The 20,218-nt window shown below is 42.2% G+C and overlaps 1 protein-coding gene across 2 annotated transcripts in view; it reads left to right on the forward strand.

Annotated features, from left to right (window-relative positions):
• The window catches only part of ANKRD22 (ankyrin repeat domain 22), a 66,468-nt gene extending 46,927 nt beyond the window's left edge, over positions 1 to 19,541 (forward strand). For both annotated transcript variants that reach the window (XM_073548196.1, XM_073548195.1), the window contains 5 exons: positions 3,093 to 3,284; positions 7,437 to 7,544; positions 9,936 to 10,013; positions 14,308 to 14,406; positions 19,227 to 19,541. In XM_073548196.1, the coding sequence (XP_073404297.1) occupies positions 3,093 to 3,284; positions 7,437 to 7,544; positions 9,936 to 10,013; positions 14,308 to 14,406; positions 19,227 to 19,304 (555 nt within the window). In that variant the 3' untranslated portion in view covers positions 19,305 to 19,541. The remainder of the gene's footprint in view (positions 1 to 3,092; positions 3,285 to 7,436; positions 7,545 to 9,935; positions 10,014 to 14,307; positions 14,407 to 19,226) is intronic.
• Positions 19,542 to 20,218: the final 677 nt, after the last annotated feature.

A 20,218-nucleotide genomic window follows, 5' to 3' on the forward strand; every position in this document is an offset into this window, starting at 1 on the left:
ACACAGTTAGGATTAAAATAAAAGATTCTGACCACCCATACCAATATCCATGTGATCGCATGTTGCAGAAGTAAAAGCAACTAAACATTTTGTGATCGTTTCACTTTAATACTTATTATAACCCCCAACCACAACAGCTGCAAAATATATTACCGTAATATTCACCAGCATGGTGCCGTATTGTTACAGCTAGTATGAAGGCGATCTGTTCATCAGTAACCTCTCTATCCACGTGTACTTTTCAATGAGAGGTTGTTAACTTCATAATACGGACAATGAGTGGTGTAATTACTGTCTATTAAGTTGAGATTAATTGTATCCTTTTAACTAATCTAAAACCAGTAAAGTAAATAGAATATACATAGTACTACAACTAAACTAGTACTCATCCCCTTAAGGCTATGCATTCACTTTTTTAAAGGGGTATTCTCAAGTATGAATATGATCCCCTATCCACGAGAGGGAACTTTGTGATCGCTGAGGGTGGCCCCCATTGATAACGAGAGCAAGGGCTTTGATGAGCCCTGGCTAATGCAGCATAGGTTGGTTATGCACCAAAATCAGCTGAGCGCAGCGCTGGGCAATCTCTGGTGGTTCCATTAGAATGAATAGAGTGAGAGTGCGCATGATTGACATCTGCTCTTTTCAGCAAGGGCTCTTAGGACTTGCAACAATGAGAAAGTTATCACCCATCCCTTGCATTGGGGGTAACTTTCAAACTTGAGCACACTCCTTTCAATGTAGACTCATCTCCATTCATTCTCGGCCTTGATCTGGTGGCTAGTAGCAGATATATATGGCATATTGTGTGGGTATTATACCATGATATGTTCTATGGTGAGAAACCTCTTTATAGAGAGAGTTGAAAGTGTATCATGTATACTCATCAGTAGGTTTGTTTTTTTTACCAAAATGACTCTGGCTCCTTGAGATGGTGAATTCCATAAGATCTGTGAAGGTGTCCTGTGGTATCTGGCGCCAGGACATCAGCCGCAGATCTTTTAGTAGGTCCTGTAAGTCGTCATATAGGACCTCCCATGGATATAATTTTTTTTTTAGCATATCCCACAGATACTCAATGAAATTGATATATTTGAAATTTGGAGACCTATGAATTCCATGCACGGATCAATCAGAAATGGTTTGAGGAAAATGAAAATCTTTACTGTGTTGTAGACCACTGCCATGGATATGATAAAGTAACATCAAGTGAATAACAACACCTGAAGTTTTCCACCCAAACCTTGCCTTGAGTATCACATTATCTTCATCCCAGGTGACATCTTTTCCCATGACAGGTTGTCAGTAGTGTAACTTGAAGCTTGTTGGTTTCAATGCAAAATCTCCTATGACTCTTCACGAACACTGATCTTTAAGTTGGTTATAAAGGAATTTTTTTATTTGTTTTAGGCTCATAATGAAATACAAACAGCAGGTAGTTGCTTTAGAGCCGTCCTTACTGCTCCTGCCAGCGATCAAGTTGCTCCATGTCAACAGAGCATCTCATCATCTTCTGGGCTGCTCTGCTGACTGCGCATGATGGCTGGTGTCATGCTGATTGACAGCTGGTTCCTCGTAGTTAGGCAGCAGGGAGCCGGCTGTCAATCAGCATGACGTCAGCAGTCACGCCCCATCAACAGAGCAGAGTGGAAAAGAAGATGCTGCTCTGTGATGTGATGACAGCGGAAGCTGCTGAATTGCCGGCAGCAGTGGTCGGTGACTGCTTTGTGTTGGCAGAGATTGGCGCCAGGCAGATAGTTAGCAGCTACCTGCCTTTTAGTTCTTAGACACATTGTGAAAAATAAAGAAGTCTTGAATATCCCCTTTAACAATATTGTCTTCTCATCTGGGCCTGATCGGCTCTCCTAGGCTCCGGGGCCTATAGTTCTGCCCCTACAGGTTGTGTGTAGTATTGCAGCACAGTCCAATTGACTTCAATGTTGTAACTGTGTAGGGTTGGAGGGGCGAGCTGGGGGATGGCCCCTCTTCTTACCGCGCAGAGACGAAACAGAGACAAGATGGAAGCAGGTACTGGGTACAACAGGTCCAAGTTTATTGTTCACCGTCCGACTGACGGCCCTCGCAGCACACCGCATTAACTCTCTCTCTCACGGCCCTCCGTGTCCAGGGCCGCTTCCAACACCGACGTTACACTAGGGACGTATTTATACGTACCGCCCCTTCTCACACTATGACAATCCTGACAGCTCAGTCACTGTGGCCGCCTTAGGCCCGTACACCATCAGCACTTTACTGGCCAGTTGCGTCGTTACACATACGGTGTCCTTCACCCAGAGCCTTGTCTCTACTGCGGTCCTTTCCTGTCAGGACCACCCCCCTGACGTTCTCTCTCCTCAGTCCCCCTGGTCTGGATTCACCTCACAGTGCACAGACTGTCGTAGTCCTCCTGTCACTGCGACTCCCCCTGGGGACTGGAATCTTCTGGAACCCTCCCTCAGAATTTATAGCTCACCCGGTTCCTTGAAACTGTCACTCCAACTGTCACCTCGCCCCCCATGACCAACGGTTTCTAAAGCCCTAAGCTGCTGTCAAGTCCTTTGCTCCTACTCCTCCCTGCCATCTAATGTCCACCCAAGGTACTGCACGTCACCTACCCTTTCCTAGCTGTTTCCCCACTGTAATAACCGACACCTACCTACACAGTGCAAACCTTTCCTTCTTCACTCTGACTAGTCCGTCCGTCAGGTCACCTTCCCTACAACTGGACATTAATTCCAAATACAACCCATGGAGAGTGCTGTTTATAGAAGAAAGCAGCCATGTTTTCTAAGTCTGTACGATTTCAGTTTTCAAGATAGTGGTTTCATTGTTTGCTGGCGATCGTTGTGCAACATATAACAAGTATAATGCAGACCTCAATGGGATATTCTCCGCTTGTAAAGCAATGTTACGAAGATATGGCATCACTTTAAAATCTTTGGTGGCCTGACCTCTGAGATGTATATTTTAGTGACACGTTGTCACTTCATGTGGTGGGAATACTCTTTAAGCCATAGTTGTGTAATGTTGATTTGCGGACACTGAATAATGAAGATCCTTCACATTCTCTTTTTTTTTTTTTTTTTCATTAGCCGATCTGTCAAGCTGCCTATGAAAACGATCTAGGTGAAATCCAACATCTTGTAGAAGAAGATCCCGATGTCGTTAATGTGAAGGATCGCTTTGGTGGAGACACGCCACTCATATGTGCCTGCCGGAGAGGCAATATTAAAGTTGTCAATTACTTACTATATGCGAAAGCTGATATCAACCTCACAAATGACGTAAGTTAAAAACGGGGTCAGATTTTGAATTTTAATCTTTACATTTTACGGTAGATTCGTACAATCTAAAACATTTGTCAATAAGACAGTACTGGCCTACATAATGATTACGGTATATATTTCCCAGAGTTACAGCCCCAAAGTACACTATTACTCAGATAACATGTTTAAAGGTTTGTTTCTAAAATCACAATGTGGTTTTCTAATAATGTACACATTTGTAGCCATTAACTGGTTCCAGCAGAGCTCCACACTTCTGCACTCCACCACAGTAGAGCTGTAATAACTGGGCAGTGCAGAACTGAGACACAAGCTGAGCATTTGCGGCTTCACATCATTAATCTGTCACCAGCAGGCGGTAACTGCTCTGCCCTTCCTAGTAATAACAAGCTTCATTGTGGAGGAATGCAGGAGAGTTGAGCTCTGCTAGGAAATAGCTAGCAATGCTATAAACCACACAGGCTGCTATATTGATGCAGGTGGCAGAAGATAAACCCTGTCCGGCAGGGTACTGTACCATACCTCCCAACTTTATCAGGAAAGAAAATGGGATAAATATATGCAGCACAGCGTGACACATTTTTAGCCATGCTCCTAGCCGCACACATTTATCCTTTTCTTTTTTTACCCTGACTTTAGGAGTTGTCAGAGGGGGCACACTGGCAAATGAGGTACATTCATCAGACCACAAAGGACAACAGGGCGTAGGCACGAATCTGTGAATGTCCTGCTGAATCCGGTTAGGACTTATGGATATATTTTTTGTTATTTCACAGCATACTTGTAGCAGCCATAATTTTTTCTTTTTCCATAAGCTTCAATTTGAAGCGTTTCTTTTTTACGAAAACAGCTATAGGGTGTATACAGCTACCTTAAACAGGGGAATTTACCAGCGAAACATCTCCGAGGTGTGCAGGCGTACTGTTCCTCCTTCCAATGTCTCAGTATGTAGAAGTTTCTCCTGTGGATCTACAGCACTGTCCGTTTAAGGTACCGAAAGCAAACTACTGTTTTGCGTAGATCATTACTGGATTGTATTGTTGCACTTCAGTCGATGAAAATATTTCTATTTGAAGGATACATTTGTGGGTGTTTCAATAGAGAGCGCGAGACCACGTGTAGATATAGTTTCAGAATAATCTACACTTGAAACGTGTCAAATATCTTTTTATGGCCATGCTACTTTTTTATTGAGGTCATTATAAAGTATTTTTGCTTTTAATTAAATTTTTTGCTGGATTGAAAAACCTCTCTTCACATCTTCAGACCACTGACACACTGAATTGGACTTGTTCTGCTGGTTGCTGATTTTTTTTTTTTCTTACCCTTTAACGATTTGGAAGACTTCATATGTTTTTTCAGATCATGTACTGTACAACCTTTTTTAACTTAATGATCCCCGCTGCCCCCTCACCACTACTGGAGCTACCGCCTCACCATCACTGCAGCTGCTGCAACCCCCCAACCTACTGTCTCCTTCCCCACCATCCTGTAGAATGTAAGCCCAAAAGGGCAGGGTCCTCTCTCCCCTCTGTATCAGTCTGTGATTGTTAGTTTGTTTACTGTAAGTGATATCTGTAATTTGTATGTAACCCCTTCTCATGTGCAGCACCATGGAATCAATGGTGCTATATAAATAAATATTAATAATAATAATAATAACTTTTCTAGAAAAAAAAAAAATATTTTAGAGCATTCTCCATCTTATTCGTACAAATAAAACAAAAATCATAGCGTGCCAGTAGTTTTGGGTAAGTGTAATGTTAGCGCACTGCAAACTAGTAGGCTTGTAAGAGTGTTTGACATAACCGAACTGTAGCACTACCATTTCTGTAGCAAATTAAACCAAACACTAAAGAGCTTAATAAAAAAAAAAAAAAAATGTTATGTTCTCTGAGACACACCTCTGATGGAAATTATCATCAAGAAAGCAAACAAGTGCATAACATCTCGTAAAATATGACCTTGTGGTAGAGCGACTCACTCAGCTGCACTCGAAGGTAGACACAGGTACACTGTCTCTTTAAATCTGGTTTATTAGACATGTGGCATAAACCAGCGAGAAGTGAAAAGAAACACGGCCGTATAGGCAAAACGGGAAAAATTAAAATGGTATACAGTCTATGTAGCTGCAGGGATCAGCCAACTCGGGATATAGCAGCCAGGTAAAGTATAGTTAACATAAACAAAACCACTTCTCTGGAGCTGCTGGCTCCAAACTCACTGAACACTGAATTAATGCCTCCTGTGGCCGACTATTTAAAACCCAGACTACACCCTGGGGTGGAGATAAGGTGGACAACCACCCACTTTATGGTTGTCCACAAAAACCCAGTCCTTAAAATGGCCAATTAAATCCTCTCATCACATCGTGTGATTGAGGAAACTTCTGGGTTTCAAATCACTGAAGCTATTGGCCTCAGTGAAACATTTCTCCCCTTCAGCACTTTGCTAGTAGCTTTGTCACAACCTGTATTTAAAAATAAATAGATAACATAGATACAAGAACAGAGTAATCCTATGGAGGGTCACGTGGTATGGAATTTAATTTTATTGTTGGTTATTACCTATATCGTCTTTTTTTTTTTTTTTTTTACTCACTAGCGCTGAGCTTAAACTAACTCGTGCTCTTCATTAACAAACTGTTTGACCATAATGGAAGGGCAAAAAAATGCACACTAGTATATGTACATTGCCAAGAGCTAGTGTGACCAGTGGTCCTGTGTGCCCCAATGCACGTTTCACCCAAGTTTCTTCAGGGGCTGATATCTCTGTAACAAGCAACAAGTAATTTGTAGAACTGAGAGATGTGCAAGACAAATTGCTGAGGTTTGAATGGAAAGGTTTTATAAACCTTTAATAGCACTATAAATATTATTTTTATTATTCCTCTACCGTTCTGCTTTAGTCTAATTTACTTTGTATAGCGTATATCGCTAGAGAAAGTATATTCTGTATCTATATACTAACTATAGTGTATATTAGGGTGACCGCAAAAAATCGATGTCGGAATTTTGTCCTTCTGGACCCCACAAAACGATTCCCCTTTCCAGATATTGAGATAGCCAAAATTTGAGCTCGATCAAACGACGTTAACCCGTGCCGCTCGTCGCTCAAAGTTTGAAAAAATCCAAATTGAGGTATTTTAAGATTTAGGTATTTTGCATAGTCTGTTAGACTATAAAGAATGTGACAACAACATTGCAGAAATAGCCCTGACCAAATTTTCGAACCATTTGTGGTATTTGAATGCAGAGTTGGTGGGATTATCGTTTTTTGATCCCACCATTACAAGACAATGAAAAGTTGTTAATGGCTAATAAATTGCTCAGTAGCACAGATGAACCATCAGAGCACGCTAGGGTTGTAAATCCAAAAGTTAGGAAAGAAAAATTAAAAGAGGTAGGAAGTAACCGACTTTAACGACCTTCTGACAAAAGATGAAGAACAAAAGCAATATGTCCTGCAAGTTGTCAGCAAATGCCGAGCATTATATTCTGACGTTTCAAAAACTACTTTAACAAAAGCTCTAGAATAGATAAGATAACTATGTAAAATTATCAACTCATGTAGGTTAGCGTGCTCTGATGGTTCATCTGTGCTACTCTCTCAATATCTGGAAAGGGGAATCGTTTTGTGGGGTCCAGACGAACAAGATTCTGACATTTTTTCCCCCCCATATGAGATCCGGTCACCCTAGTGTATATATACTAACTTTTCGTGGTTTCTCAGCCATAAAGCATTCTTCAAATGCTGTGAGGTTAGAAAGCGATGATCACAATTAGGCTACATTCACACTTTGAGTATTTGGTCAGTATTTCACATCAGTATTTGTAAGCCAAAACCCGTAGTGGGTGATAAATACAGAAGTGGTGACATGTTTCTATTATACTTTTCCTCTGATTGTTCCACTCCTGGTTTTGGCTTACATATGTAAAATACTGACCAAATACTGAATGTGTGAACGTGGCCTTACTTTGCTGCTTTACGCATCACCCCTTCCTCCCATTCTTGCTTACTACAATTTTTATTCTAGTAGTAACTGCGGTTACCCAAGAGTCCAACATTCTAAAAAGGACAAATGGTAAATGAAGGTGACCCACTGGCATTCAATATTTGAACTGAAAATGTTCCCTTTCTCTCTGATTACAGAAAGGAAGGACATGTTTGCACTACGCTGTTAGAAAAAGGTTCACATTCTTGGACTACCTGCTCATTGTAATCTTGATGCCCGTTATGCTTATTGGATACGTTCTCATGGTGAGTTCTGCAGAAAGATATTGGTGTATTTCCGTAAGTAAAGCATGGTTTACAACAGATATGATCTAATACTGTTTGTCAAGTTGGGGTAGGAAACGACTGTCTCTTTAAAGGAATTCAAAAATATCTTCAAAATGAAATCATGTCTGTATGATAAGGTCATTAAAAGTAACTTCAGCAGGTTTATTTATGTAATCTGACAGCCGCATAGAGAGACCCTGATTCCAGCAATGTGTCACTTACTGGGCTGCTTGCTGCAGTGTTCATAAAATCCCTGTTTTCTGTGCTGCAAAACTACCAGTTCTCAGAATGCCGAGTTCTGTATAATCCTGCCCATACCACTGATTGACATATATCTGTGTACACTGTGCATAGACAGAAAGCAGCTATTCTGTGGTGGGAGCGAGGACTTTGTGGCACAAGACAACTAGTCCTCTACTTTAGCCCCTGCTGATTAAAGCACTGATTTATTCACTCTATAGTAAGCAGCCCATTAAGTGATGCATGACTGGAATCAGGTTCTCTACCCATGCTGCGCTCAGATTAAATGGCAAAAACCTACTGACAAATTCCCTTTTGGAGATACAAAGGTGAAAATTCTTATAGTTTCTTGTAGTTTAAAGCAATATAAAGAAGAAACCTCAATTCCTTATAAAGCAGGTGCAGATTGTAGATGTGTACTAGAAGTAGCACAGCCAGAATTTGTTTTACCTAACCTAGATATCTCTGCAAGTTGTATAATGGAAACAATTAAAGCAAAGCTGCATATTCATCCCCAAGGCTATGTTCTGTGTTTTTGCCTCCTAACAATGTATTTTTTCCCATCTCTCCAGATCAGAAAGCCACAGCAAGGGTTGGAAATAGATGGTCACCTTTTAAAATTAGTCACCACTCCTGGGTGAACGTCTGCACGTTGGACGTAAAAATAACTCAATCCCGTAGTTTAGATCCTCAGGTTTTGGATCAACGTACAGGTAGCGAAATGATCCAACCTGCATAAACCCAGAACCTGAAAAAAAATGTATATTTCACTTGATCTAAAGACCCAAAATCAGCAAGCAAATGATCATAACAAAAGTTTGATCCCGATCATTGACACGTAAACATTCCACTGATCTTCCAACGAGATGAACACTTGTTCATCAATTGGGTGGATCAGATACATTTGCCATTAAAAAATCTGAAGATGTGAGAATAGCCGTGCCCTCGGGGCCAGATCGTAATGGAGACGGAAAGATCTCTACCCAGGAATCTTCATTCTCTTTATTGAGCGCTGAATTTCCTGTTACCAACTGCGTAGTGACGATTTAGCTGCCGGCAATCACCACTAGTGGTTTTACTATTGCTTAAAATAGGATCTGTTCAACGTGCTGCGGGGCGGAAGCCATGGGAGAGGTATTCATCTTCCACCCGTCATGTTACATGAAATGTGTGGACTTGTACTATGGGGGGCTACGCCCCTGAAGCACGCATGTAACCAATGACTTTGGTTGGCCAGGACCAGATGTTTTACAGCTCAATGAGGGAGACCGTCAGTCAAAAACAAACTTTGTACTGAACGATAACGTGGTGGGGATTACATACAGCAGATCGCGGGTACACATCATGATGAACGTTTCCTTCACAAAACTGAGCATCTTCCACACTGTTTCTGTCCCTTCCTCTTCCCTCGTTTCTTGTTCACTATTTTCACTGTTCCTCGATAATTTGCCACAACCCAGCTCAGTATTACAGTCTAGTTGCAAGAGTCCTGTACTGAACCCGCGGTTCTGCTTCTTCTTTTCCAGTATGGCCAGCACTTCTCTGTCTCTGGCGCTCTGGAAGTCCAGCCCGAGGCGCTGTCTTTGTCTCGCGCACTCTGTCCTGTCTTGGCATGTTACCTCTTGGAGTTATAAACTCTGGGCCATACTGCTAGACGTCCTCTCTCGGGATCCGTCTGCAGTCGATCATTCTGACTTTCAGTCACATCTTTCCTTCTGCTAGGATCTTGCTATCCCCTGTCACGGTCTCCCCTCACAATAATGACACCCACGTCCTGCAGCAGTGCTCAGTTCAGTTCTTAGGTCTGCTTTCTACGCACACTGATCCCTGGCTGATGTCTGTGTCTTCAGCTTAGCCCATTCCACTCTTGTCTTGGTCCAACCGTTAACCCTAACTCTCCCTCTTGTCTAACAACATTAACGCTTGTCACAGTTAACATTACAGAAGAAAATACTTTTGCAACAATACACATGTTCAAGGGGGAACTTGGGCAATATGTCCATCTCCTTACAGCTGCACCCGATGAACCGGCCAGAATCAGCTGGTAAAGTGTTCAATAACAAGATCGCAAAAACGCCATACTCCGAAATGTAATAACATGTCGCCTATGTTTTGTGTTCCTGTGTGCAGGTATCAAAGACAAAACAAAACGAAAGATTAATTAGACTATTGCTGAACGCAGGTGTCAATGTCAACGCCTCAGATTCCGTAAGTAATGTTTACTTCTGGTTTGTGCTATTTTATTCGTGTTATCTGTATGTATCCCTTGCCTCTACTACAATTTTTTCTTGCACTTGCATTTTTCTCTCCACTTTTTCCTAAACTTATGCCTTTTTTTTAAATTATTTTTCCATCTACATAAGTCAATGAGAACTTGTTATTTTTGTAGGATGAATTGTCGTTTTGAATGATGCCATCCATTATAACCTTCTACAATGCACTAGAAAAAAAGAAACAGAACAAATAGGGATAAAATGGTGGAATTAAATTATGGAATTTTACAATGTTATGTTGCGTTTTGTTTACCTGTACTCAACGTAAGATAGAAATGACCAGACAATATTATTCTCCAAGTCAGTGTGAATTACAGAATCGTGGGAGGATTTTTTTTTTTTTTTCTTTTTCTGGATTGTGTTGAGACCCATGACCTTTTCATTTTTCTGTTGCTGCTCTTGTTTTCCGCGTGACGAAGGTGCCAGTTTTATTTACGTATTTGGGGTACATACAATGGTTCCAAATAATCCAGACAGGCGATGTTCACACTGGTTTTCATAAGGGGGCAGGTTGGAGTCAGGCAATGGCGGATCTTAATAGGGGCGGATGGGGCGGTCGCCCCGGGCCCAAGGTTTTTTGGGGGCCCAGGGCAGTGGCGTATCCAGGGGGGCGCAGTCGAGCCGCCCGGCCGCCTAATGCAGCGGTCCGCAGTATGCCAGTATCTCCCTCCTGGGAAGGGGGGTACAGGGGCCCAGGTTTTATGAACAGCCCCGGGCCCATAGTCCACTTAATCCGCCACTGGAGTCAGGCGCTCATCTACTCTACTATTTAGAACAAATAGTTGTACTATATTTTTTTTATTGACTGGTCTAATCCATATTTGGGTCTCAACCTCATGTGACAGCTCAGAAGTGCATCATCTGGCTAACCGTGATTTACCGGCTCTAGTGACCTCATTCACCTAAGGAAGCACATTAGCGAGTCGAGTATGGTTCAGTTTCATCGTGTGTTAAGTGCTTCAGTTGGGATGTTGATGTAGTAATTGGACACACAGTCCCTAAAGCAAGATAATCCCCTCCGCAGAGGAAGCGTAAGTGGCTTCATTCATAGTCCCAGGACAAAGATTGCATTAAAGCTGAGTGAATCATGTTCAGGAGGGGTCTCTAGCAAGTGTGAGCTTGTGTTTAGCAGCTCAATACTTCCGTTCCACTGATGAGTTCACTGGTCAATGGCAGAGAAATACAACTACCATAGTCAGTTAAATGTCACATTACAGGTACTGATTCTGCTTGCTTTAGGTCCAGCTGCTAAGGAGTCTTTTTTTTTTTTTTTTTTTTTGTACAATCTCATATTTCCAAATCGGAGACATATCAAACAGCAGAGTTTGAGGGTTCTTGACCCTCATTAATAGAGAGCAGGATACTGGGTGGCTGAGTGAGAGGCCTTAGAGCAACTTGAGGAGTGTACTAGTTCTCACTTCAGAGATCAAACTCAGTTTAGAGACTTACTTTCAAGGTAATTCTCCATGGAAAAAAATATATGCAAAGTAGCTCATACCAGACACCCATCTGTATACAACACTGTTTCAGGGTTCTTGCCTCTCATCAGTACAGAGCAGCAGATTGGCTGAATTAGCTTCCCAAGTTGTATTGCTTCAATGAGAGCCAGTATCATCACTGAGTTGCTTCCAAAGTGTCTCATCCAGCTAATCAATACCCCGCTCTGCATTGATGAGGGGCAAAAAACCCTTAACCGTGATGTCTACAGATAAGTCACTGTATTAAACATGAAGTCAGCTTGAAACAAATGTTGCATACTTTTTGGATTAATATAACAAATTTATGTACAATGATTTTTCTTATCAAGGTGATGATTTAGAGAAACTTTTGGAAGTTTTGGGCAACCGCTGACAACCGACAGCAATCAGTCCCATGGGCATTTTTCTAAAAAAATAACAGTATCAGCCAGAATATTAGCTATCACTTTTTCCTTTGCAATGACAATGGAAAGCTGTCATGTTTTTCTCATTGTTCATGCTGAAAAAGGGAGGTGTTATTAATGTTGGCACGCCGCGCTTGTAGTTGTGCATCAAGTGTATTGATGTGTATTGAAGTGTACATTAAGCCTCAATCGCGGCTATGAACAAGGCCAGGTCAAACAAGGTTGATATGTTTTCAATGTGCCAAATTTATTTGAAGACTGATGCCACATTTTCAGGCTGCTCTAAAGTCCGTAAATGCAATATGATCACGGAAATTTTAGAATTACGGCATTTCTTTTGGGGGTGTGATTTTAATTCTATGCCCACAGATTTTGCACCAAATTTATCCAAATTATCCAGTTAGTGATCGAGTGGAACAGGCTGCCACGAGAGGTGGTGAGTTCTCCTTCAATAGAAGTCTTCAAACAGAGGCTGGACAGACAACTGTCTGGGATGATTTAGCGAATCCTGGTTTGAGCAGGGAGTTGGACCAGATGGCCCAGGAGGTCCCTTCCAACTCTATGATTCTAAATGTTGCACCGTGTATGTTGAAATCAGAACAAAACAATAATTTGTAAATGGAGTACCAGAAACGCCTGCTGACAGTCAGATCAGATCCTCACACAGAAGAGAAGGCAGATTTATCGTCATTAAAGGGAATGATAGTTGATGTCAACAACTTGGATTTCCACATTTATGATGGTAGAAGCTAGAAAAATCTCCCATCATTTTATACAATTGGCTATTTTGCATAATTTCTGATGGGGCATTGTCATGAGAAGAAGTCTCTATATTGAGTTGAGTCTCTTCAATAGGAGGTAGTATTGCCCCTTGAGCTCCAGAACAAAGTCTTCTTGGTGCCACCGGAGAGCTTCTACACAGACATCTGACACGACGGACCAGAACCCTACCGTGTACTGAGCAGAAGCAACAACCCTGAAAATGTGCTGTTTGCAGATGGGTTGTTCTGGATTGGAGCTGCCTATGTATCAGATTTCTTCACCAGAATTACACCAATTATTTTGGTACTCAATGATACAAGGTGTTTTTTTTTGTGTTTTTTTTTTTTTTTTTTATATTTAATCATTTTCTACATTTTGAAAACTCCACAACTTTTTTTTTTTTTTTGGGTACGAAGACTTTTATTTTTAATGCCCCAAAAATAAAGCATTTCCACCATAGTTTTTGGGTTTTGTTTTTACAATGCGGTATGAGTAATGTTATCAATTTATTATGTGGATCGTTACAATTACAGCACTATTTATGTAGGATTTTTTAAATTTTTAAAGAATCACCCCAGTGATTGGTTTTTTTTTTTTTTTTCTTATTGCAGCACTGGAGTGGTGCTTCTAATAGAAGTTCCCTGTCCCCAGTCTTAGTTACCAGCCACCGTCTTATGCCGGGATCACACATGTTATTACCCGGCACTGCCGCCAGCACGTGGGAGTGAAGCATGTGGACCCATGTATTGCTATGTGGCCGCATGCTCCAATCTGAGTGCCGGCGGCAGTGCCGGGTAATAACATTCGAGACTCAACCGTGTTTCTCGCATGTGTGATCCCGGCCTTGATCTGTTATCGGTGCTGCTCCGGTAGGTCGTCAGCAGTTTGTGACCTGCCGGATCACTCCAGTGTTCGTTGGGTGAGCCAGAACTCACTACTCTGTGTAAGTCTGAGAGAACCTCTTTCTGGCTCTCATAGACTCACACTGAGCGCTTGTGATCATTGCCTCTGACTTTCGGTCAGTCAGAAGTTTCAGTCACAAGATCAACGGCGACAGGTAAGTATAAAAAAGTACTGTGCTTTAATACTTTTCCACAGAATCATTTTTTTTTTATCTGCCTGCTTTGCAAGATTCAATAACATTTTATTATTCCAACAAGGTACTTGTATGAGGGTTTACTTTTTTATTGTTATTAGACAAGCTTTGGTTTTTGCTGGTGCCATTTTGGGATATACGGTAGTTTTGAGAGATGGAATGATCAGAAAGTAGCGATTCTGCATGGTTTTCATGTTACTGCTATACAGTACGAATAACATAATATTTTATAGTTTCATATTTTGTTGGACGGTTGCCAAATTAGAAAATTCTGATTCAATAGTTATCTCACATTGAGTATCCTACTCTATTAAGCAAAGGAAAAAGAGGCTACAAAGAACTTCTGTAGCTCTGGAGGACCCAACGTGTCCACCCAATGACACAAATCCATGGTTTCAATATATGTTGTGTACAATAATTAACATAATAACAATAGGTGAACTATTGTGGGCCATTCCTATCTATTCCTTTATTCCTGCTCTCTTTTAGGAGGGAAACACAGCCCTCCACTACGCCTGTAAGATGAAGAGTCAAAGTATCGTACCAATTCTGCTGGAAGCCAAGGCTGATCCCCACATCAGAAATGAAGTAAGCTTGAAAAAAATGTTCCATGCACTTGTATTAATAGAACAGATCATTCATGTACAATTACCCTTCTGATCAAGAAGAGGAACTTGGGAAAGGCTGAAACATCACCTGTATCTGTGCAGATAAAGTCCACTTTTTTCACTTATTTCCATTAGTGCGCTGCTCCCACCCCATTCTTTCTATATTTGGAGGCTGATTGCCTGTGAAAGTATTGCACCCACAATATCAGGACTGTGCTGCTATTGTTCCTTGTTATTAAAAGTACAAACATAAATTAAAAATGCATGTTACAATTTTAGGCTGTGAGCCCACAATGAGTGGGGAGAGAGTAGGCGCAGTAGGGCGTTATCCGAGCTGTAATCAGGAGATGACCGGTTTCTGCTCATCTGGGAGGTAATTGTGAGATTCACAACCCCCATATCAGCTTAGAAATGGGCTGCTGCAGATCCGCGATTTGGAGATACCGGTGAGGCGGGAAATAAGTGGGTAAGAATCCGCACTGCCAGTGCCCCAGAGAAGAGTCGGAGACTGAAACTGTCAGTCAATGCGTTTCAAAGTAGACAAATCTAGTAACCGGCATTCAAACTCTTCAACTTAGGGCTCATCCTCACTTGCGAGAGACTCGCACTGCCGCCGGCACTCGACCCGGAGCGTGCAGCTAAATCTATTTCCATAAGTTTGGTGAGTTTTTGACGCTGCGTATTTCATTGTGTCAAAAACTCAGTGACTCAGAGTTGCAGCAAACTTTTTTGTTTTTCTCGTATAAACTGACCTGCAGTGCACGTTTCAAATCCAGAATATGTCAATATTTCCTGCAAGTAAGCAGAGTTTTACATGCAGATTTTTCCCATAGATGCAAATGCATTAGATGCGGAAAATCTGCAGGTAAAAAACACACCCGCTTTTATTCCACTTCCGCAGCGGAAACGCATCAAAAACGCATGGAATCTGCATATGACTAAATCAATAAAGTTTTGAAAAGAACAAATTCCAGAATGTATCAAAAACAAAGCAACTTTATTTAAAACATGACATTCCAACAAGCAATAAAAATGCAGGTTAGGCTAGTTTCACACTAGCGCTTTGGAGCGCAGCGATGGCCTGCGCACGGCCGCCGCTAAGCCCTGCCGCGCCTCCGCCGGTAGCTCCGCCTACTGGCGCATGACGCTGCATGCGTCCTGCGTCACCTATCTTTACCACTGGGGGCGCAGGCCGTGCGCAGTATGCGTTTGGCAGCGCATGCGTCCTTTTGACGGTGCGCCGACCTGCGCCAAACGCAACTTGCTGCAGTTTGGTTGCGCTCGGCGCACCGTCAAAAAGGCGCATGCGCCGCCAAACGCATACTGCGCACGGCCTGCGCCCCCAGTGATAAAGATAGGGGACGCAGGACGCATGCAGCGTCCTGCGCCGGTAGGCGGAGCTACTGGCGGAGGCGCTGCAGGGGGCGGGGCTTAGTGGCGGCCGTGCGCAGGCCGTCGCTGCTCTCCAAAGCGCTAGTGTGAAACTAACCTAACCTAATTTACTTAACAGATATGTCGGGTAAAAAAAAAACACTGTTAAGCTGTGGATATGGTGTTAATCTTCATTTTATTTGTGTTCTGAAGCTGCCCGGAGCCTGTACCGAGAGCCCCACTGCCAGGAGGTAATGAACGATATTCCTCCCTGCAGCATCGGAAGTTCAGTCACTGCTCAGTGCGTGTAGAGCCGGCTGTCAGTTAGAAGCGTGGTATTGCACAATTTTTTTTTTTAATAAAATGAATCTAACAAAAATAACATAGTAACATAGTTTTGAAGGCTGAAGGAAGACCTTATGTCCATCTAGCTCAGCCTATTTTTAGTGCAGCTGTTCTGCATTGTTGATCCTGGGGAAGGCAAAAAAACCCACAGAGTAGAAGCCAATTTTCTCCATGGGGAAAAAAATTCCTTCCCCTAAGCTGGGTCAACCATCTACCTATAATATTATGTTATTTGTAACCTTCTATACTGTTACTCACAAGAAAAGCATCCATTCCTTTCTTAAATTCATTCAGTGAGTTGGCCATCACCACTTCCTCAGGAAGAGAATTCCAGAGCCTCACTGCTCTTACCGTGAAGAAAATGCAAGGGAATGTTAAATTTTGCGTGCACTATAAAAAAAAACAAAAAACAACGTAGGCTATATGTGCACGCTGCGGATTTGCCTGTGAAATTTTCTGCATCTCTTGGCACAAAACACTGTAAATTCCGCACTTTATGCAGATTTGTTAGCGCAATAAATATGTACTACCGTAAAAAAATAAAATAAAAAAAAATTGTGTTTTTCAAGTCCTCCCTCCATTGTTGATGCGTTTCAATCAAGATTGGCTCTATTTTTGATTCTCCGCCCGCACACTCTTCCGCCTTCTGATTTATTTGAGTTTTAAAAATCCACAGCATTTTTCCACCAAATCCGCAAAACTTTTTACACCTGCAGATTTGTTGCGGATTTGAGCGCTTCAATGTAAGTCAACGGGGGAAAAACGCTGCAGATCGGCAAAAAGAACTGACATGCTGCGGAAAATAAAACGCTGCGAATCAGGACGGAATTCTCCGCAGCATGTGCACACCAATTCTGGATTCCCATTGATTAACCTTGCTTGAGCAATTATTTGTGGATTTGGCACAATTCCGAGCAGAAAATCCGCTGCGGATCTGCAACAAATCCGCAACGTGTGCACATAGCCTTCAAGGGAATAATAATTAGCCCACAAACTCTGTAAAATCTATGACCAAGTTTAAAGTCAATAGTTTATCAGAAGAGGTAGGAAAACCAGTTTTAAATCAGATGTAATAGATCTTTGTCCTATTTTTCTAGTTATTCATGAGCACTATGGAAAAAGTGAAAAGTTTGACACATTTTGGAGCTTAGTTTGCATTCAAACATGGTGAAAAAATTCTTATTTGTCCATTACTGTCTGAAATTTTCACACGGGCTAATTCTATTTAAATGTACACTGCTCAAAAAAATAAAGGGAACACTAAGATACCACATCGTAGATATTGCTGAATGAAATATCGCAGCTGCAAATCTTTATTCATTACACAGTGGCATTGAGAACAAGAAAACATAAAAATGATCAATGTAAATCAAAATTAATATCCCATGGAGGTCTGGATTTGGAAGGATACTCAAAATCAAAGTGGAAAATTAAATTACAGGCTGATCCAACTTCAGTGGAAATGCCTCAAGACAAGGAAATGATGCTCAGTAGTGTGTTTGTGGCCTCCACGTGCCTGTTTGTCCTCCCTACGACGCCTTGGCATGCTCCTGATCGGCGGATGTTGTCATGAGGGATCTCCTCCCAGACCTGGAGTAAAGCATCCGCCAACTCCTGGACAGTCTGTGGTGCAACGTGACGTTGGTGGATGGAGCGAGACATGATGTCCCAGATGTGCTCAATCGGATTCAGGTCTGGGGAACGGGCGGGCCAGTCCATAGCTTCAATGCCTTCATCTTGCAGGAACTGCTGACACACTCCAGCCACATGAGGTCTGGCATTGTCCTGCATTAGTAGGAACCCAGGGCCAACTGCACCATCATATGGTCTCACAAGGGGTCTCATCTCGGTACCTAATGGCAGTCAGACTACCTCTGGCAAGCACATGGAGCGCTGTGTGGCCCTCCATAGAAATGCTACCCCACACCATTACTGACTCTCTGCCAAACCGGTCATGCTGAAGGATGTTGCAGCCAGCAGATCACTCTCCACGGTGTCTCCAGACTCTGTCATGTCTATCACATGTGCTCAGTGTGGACATGCTTTCATCTGTGAAGAGCGCAGGGCGCCAGTGGCGAATTTGCCAATCCTGGTGTTCTGTGGCAAATGCCAAGTGCCCTGCACAGTGTTGGGGCTGTGAGCACAATTCTCATCTGTGGAAATCGGGCACTCAGACCATACTCATCGAGACGGTTTTTAACCGTTTGTGCAGACACATGCACATTTGTGGCCTGCTGGAGGTCATTTTGCAGGGCTCTGGCAGTGCTCCTCCTGTTCCTCCTTGCACAAAGGCGGAGGTAGCGGTCCTGCTGCTGGGTTGTTGCCCTCCTATGGCCCCCTCCACATCTCCTGGTGTACTGGCCTATGTCCTGGTAGCGCTCCAGCCTCTGGACACTACTCTGACAGACACAGCAAACCTTCTTGTCACATCTCGCATTGATGTGCCATCCTGGATGAGCTGCACCACCTAAGCCACTTGTCTGTGTTGTAGAGTCCATCTCATGCTACCATGAGTGTGAAAGCACAACCAACATTCAAAAGTGACCAAAAAATCACCCAGAAAGCAATGGTACTGAGATGTGGTCTGTGGTCCCCACCTGCAGAACCACTCCTTTATTGAGTGTGTCTTGATAATTGCCAATAATTTCCATCTGTTGTGTATTCCATTTGCACAACAACATGTGAAATTGATTGTCAATCAGTGTTGCTTCCTAAGTGGACACTTTGATTTCACAGAGTTGGAGTTATATTCTGCTGTTTAAGTGTTCCCTTTATTTTTTTGAGCAGTGTATCAATATGTTGGATTTTAAGTGTCTCTGGGGGGAAAGTAAAAATAATCATTTATATAAGCCAGAATGTCATACATTTATTTCCCAAAGAAATCCATTATAAAAATAACACCCTGTGTTGATGAACGCTGATGTCAATGTGCGATAAAATGTTAATGTTTCTATGTAAAGTAAACATTATTAAACTTGCTAAAAATGTGGATTTCCTAGTCTATGCACACTTCTATATTTGGTGGGACATTCCCTTAGGGTGAGGAATACATCTATAACTTGTTCTCTTTTTTTTTTTTCACAGGCAGGAGAAACTTGTATTGAAATCGCTGAGAGATTAAGATTCAAAAAAATCTTACACCTGATGAAAAAGTCCACATGACGCTCCTAGAAATAAGTTTACCCAATGTGAAGGTGCTGAAACAAGCGCAAGGCTTGTCGTGAAGTCACGTGTTTACAGATATTTACAATGAAGAGCTGTATCACTAATGGCATCTAAAGCAACACGGAAATGGACACTCATAGCGTTACCTTGGATCTAAGATTATTAATAGAGACGTTATTGTAAAACTATTTGTATATTTTTTGTTACATATAATAAAGTAATATTAAACACTAAGCTGGCATTGCTGGGAATAGGGTATGGACGTATTTACAGCATTGCTTGTAAGATTTTTATTTGTACTTTTTAACTTTATTTTATTTTTTGCTGACATACCTTTTTGATGTGATGAATAGATACACAAAGCATTGCGTCCTGGGAAGCATTCTCTGCGGTCACAGACCTAATTTGAAGCTCTCCGGCCTTGATTTATCATTTGCAGGTTTTGTTTTAAGGCCACATGCTCACATTGAGGATTTGGTGAGGAGTTTTTTGCCTTTAGTATTTGTAAGCCAAGACCAGCAGTGGGTGATAAATATAGAAGTGGTGACGTCTCTATGAGGCTGTGTGCACACGCTGCGGATTTTGCTGCGGTGTACAGTACCATGATTCCCTATGGGAATCAAAAACCGCAGTGCAGACGGTGCGGAATTTTCCGCGCGGATTATCTGCGGTTTTCAATCCGCAGAAAGAATTGACATGTCAATTCTTTCTGCGGATTCCCCTGCGGTTTGCCATCTCCTCCATTGAGGAGATGATAAACCGCAGAGCAATCCGCAGGTAAAACCGCAGGTCTTTTGACCTGCGCTTTCACCTGCGGATTTTACAAAATCCGCGCGGATGAATCCGCACCTAATCCGCAGCGTGTGCACACAGCCTTATACTTCGCCACTGATTGTTCCACTCCTGGTTTT

Source organism: Dendrobates tinctorius, unplaced genomic scaffold (genome assembly GCF_039654945.1).
Source record: "Dendrobates tinctorius isolate UK_male_01 unplaced genomic scaffold, ASM3965494v1 ptg000156l, whole genome shotgun sequence".
NCBI lineage: Eukaryota > Metazoa > Chordata > Amphibia > Anura > Dendrobatidae > Dendrobates > Dendrobates tinctorius.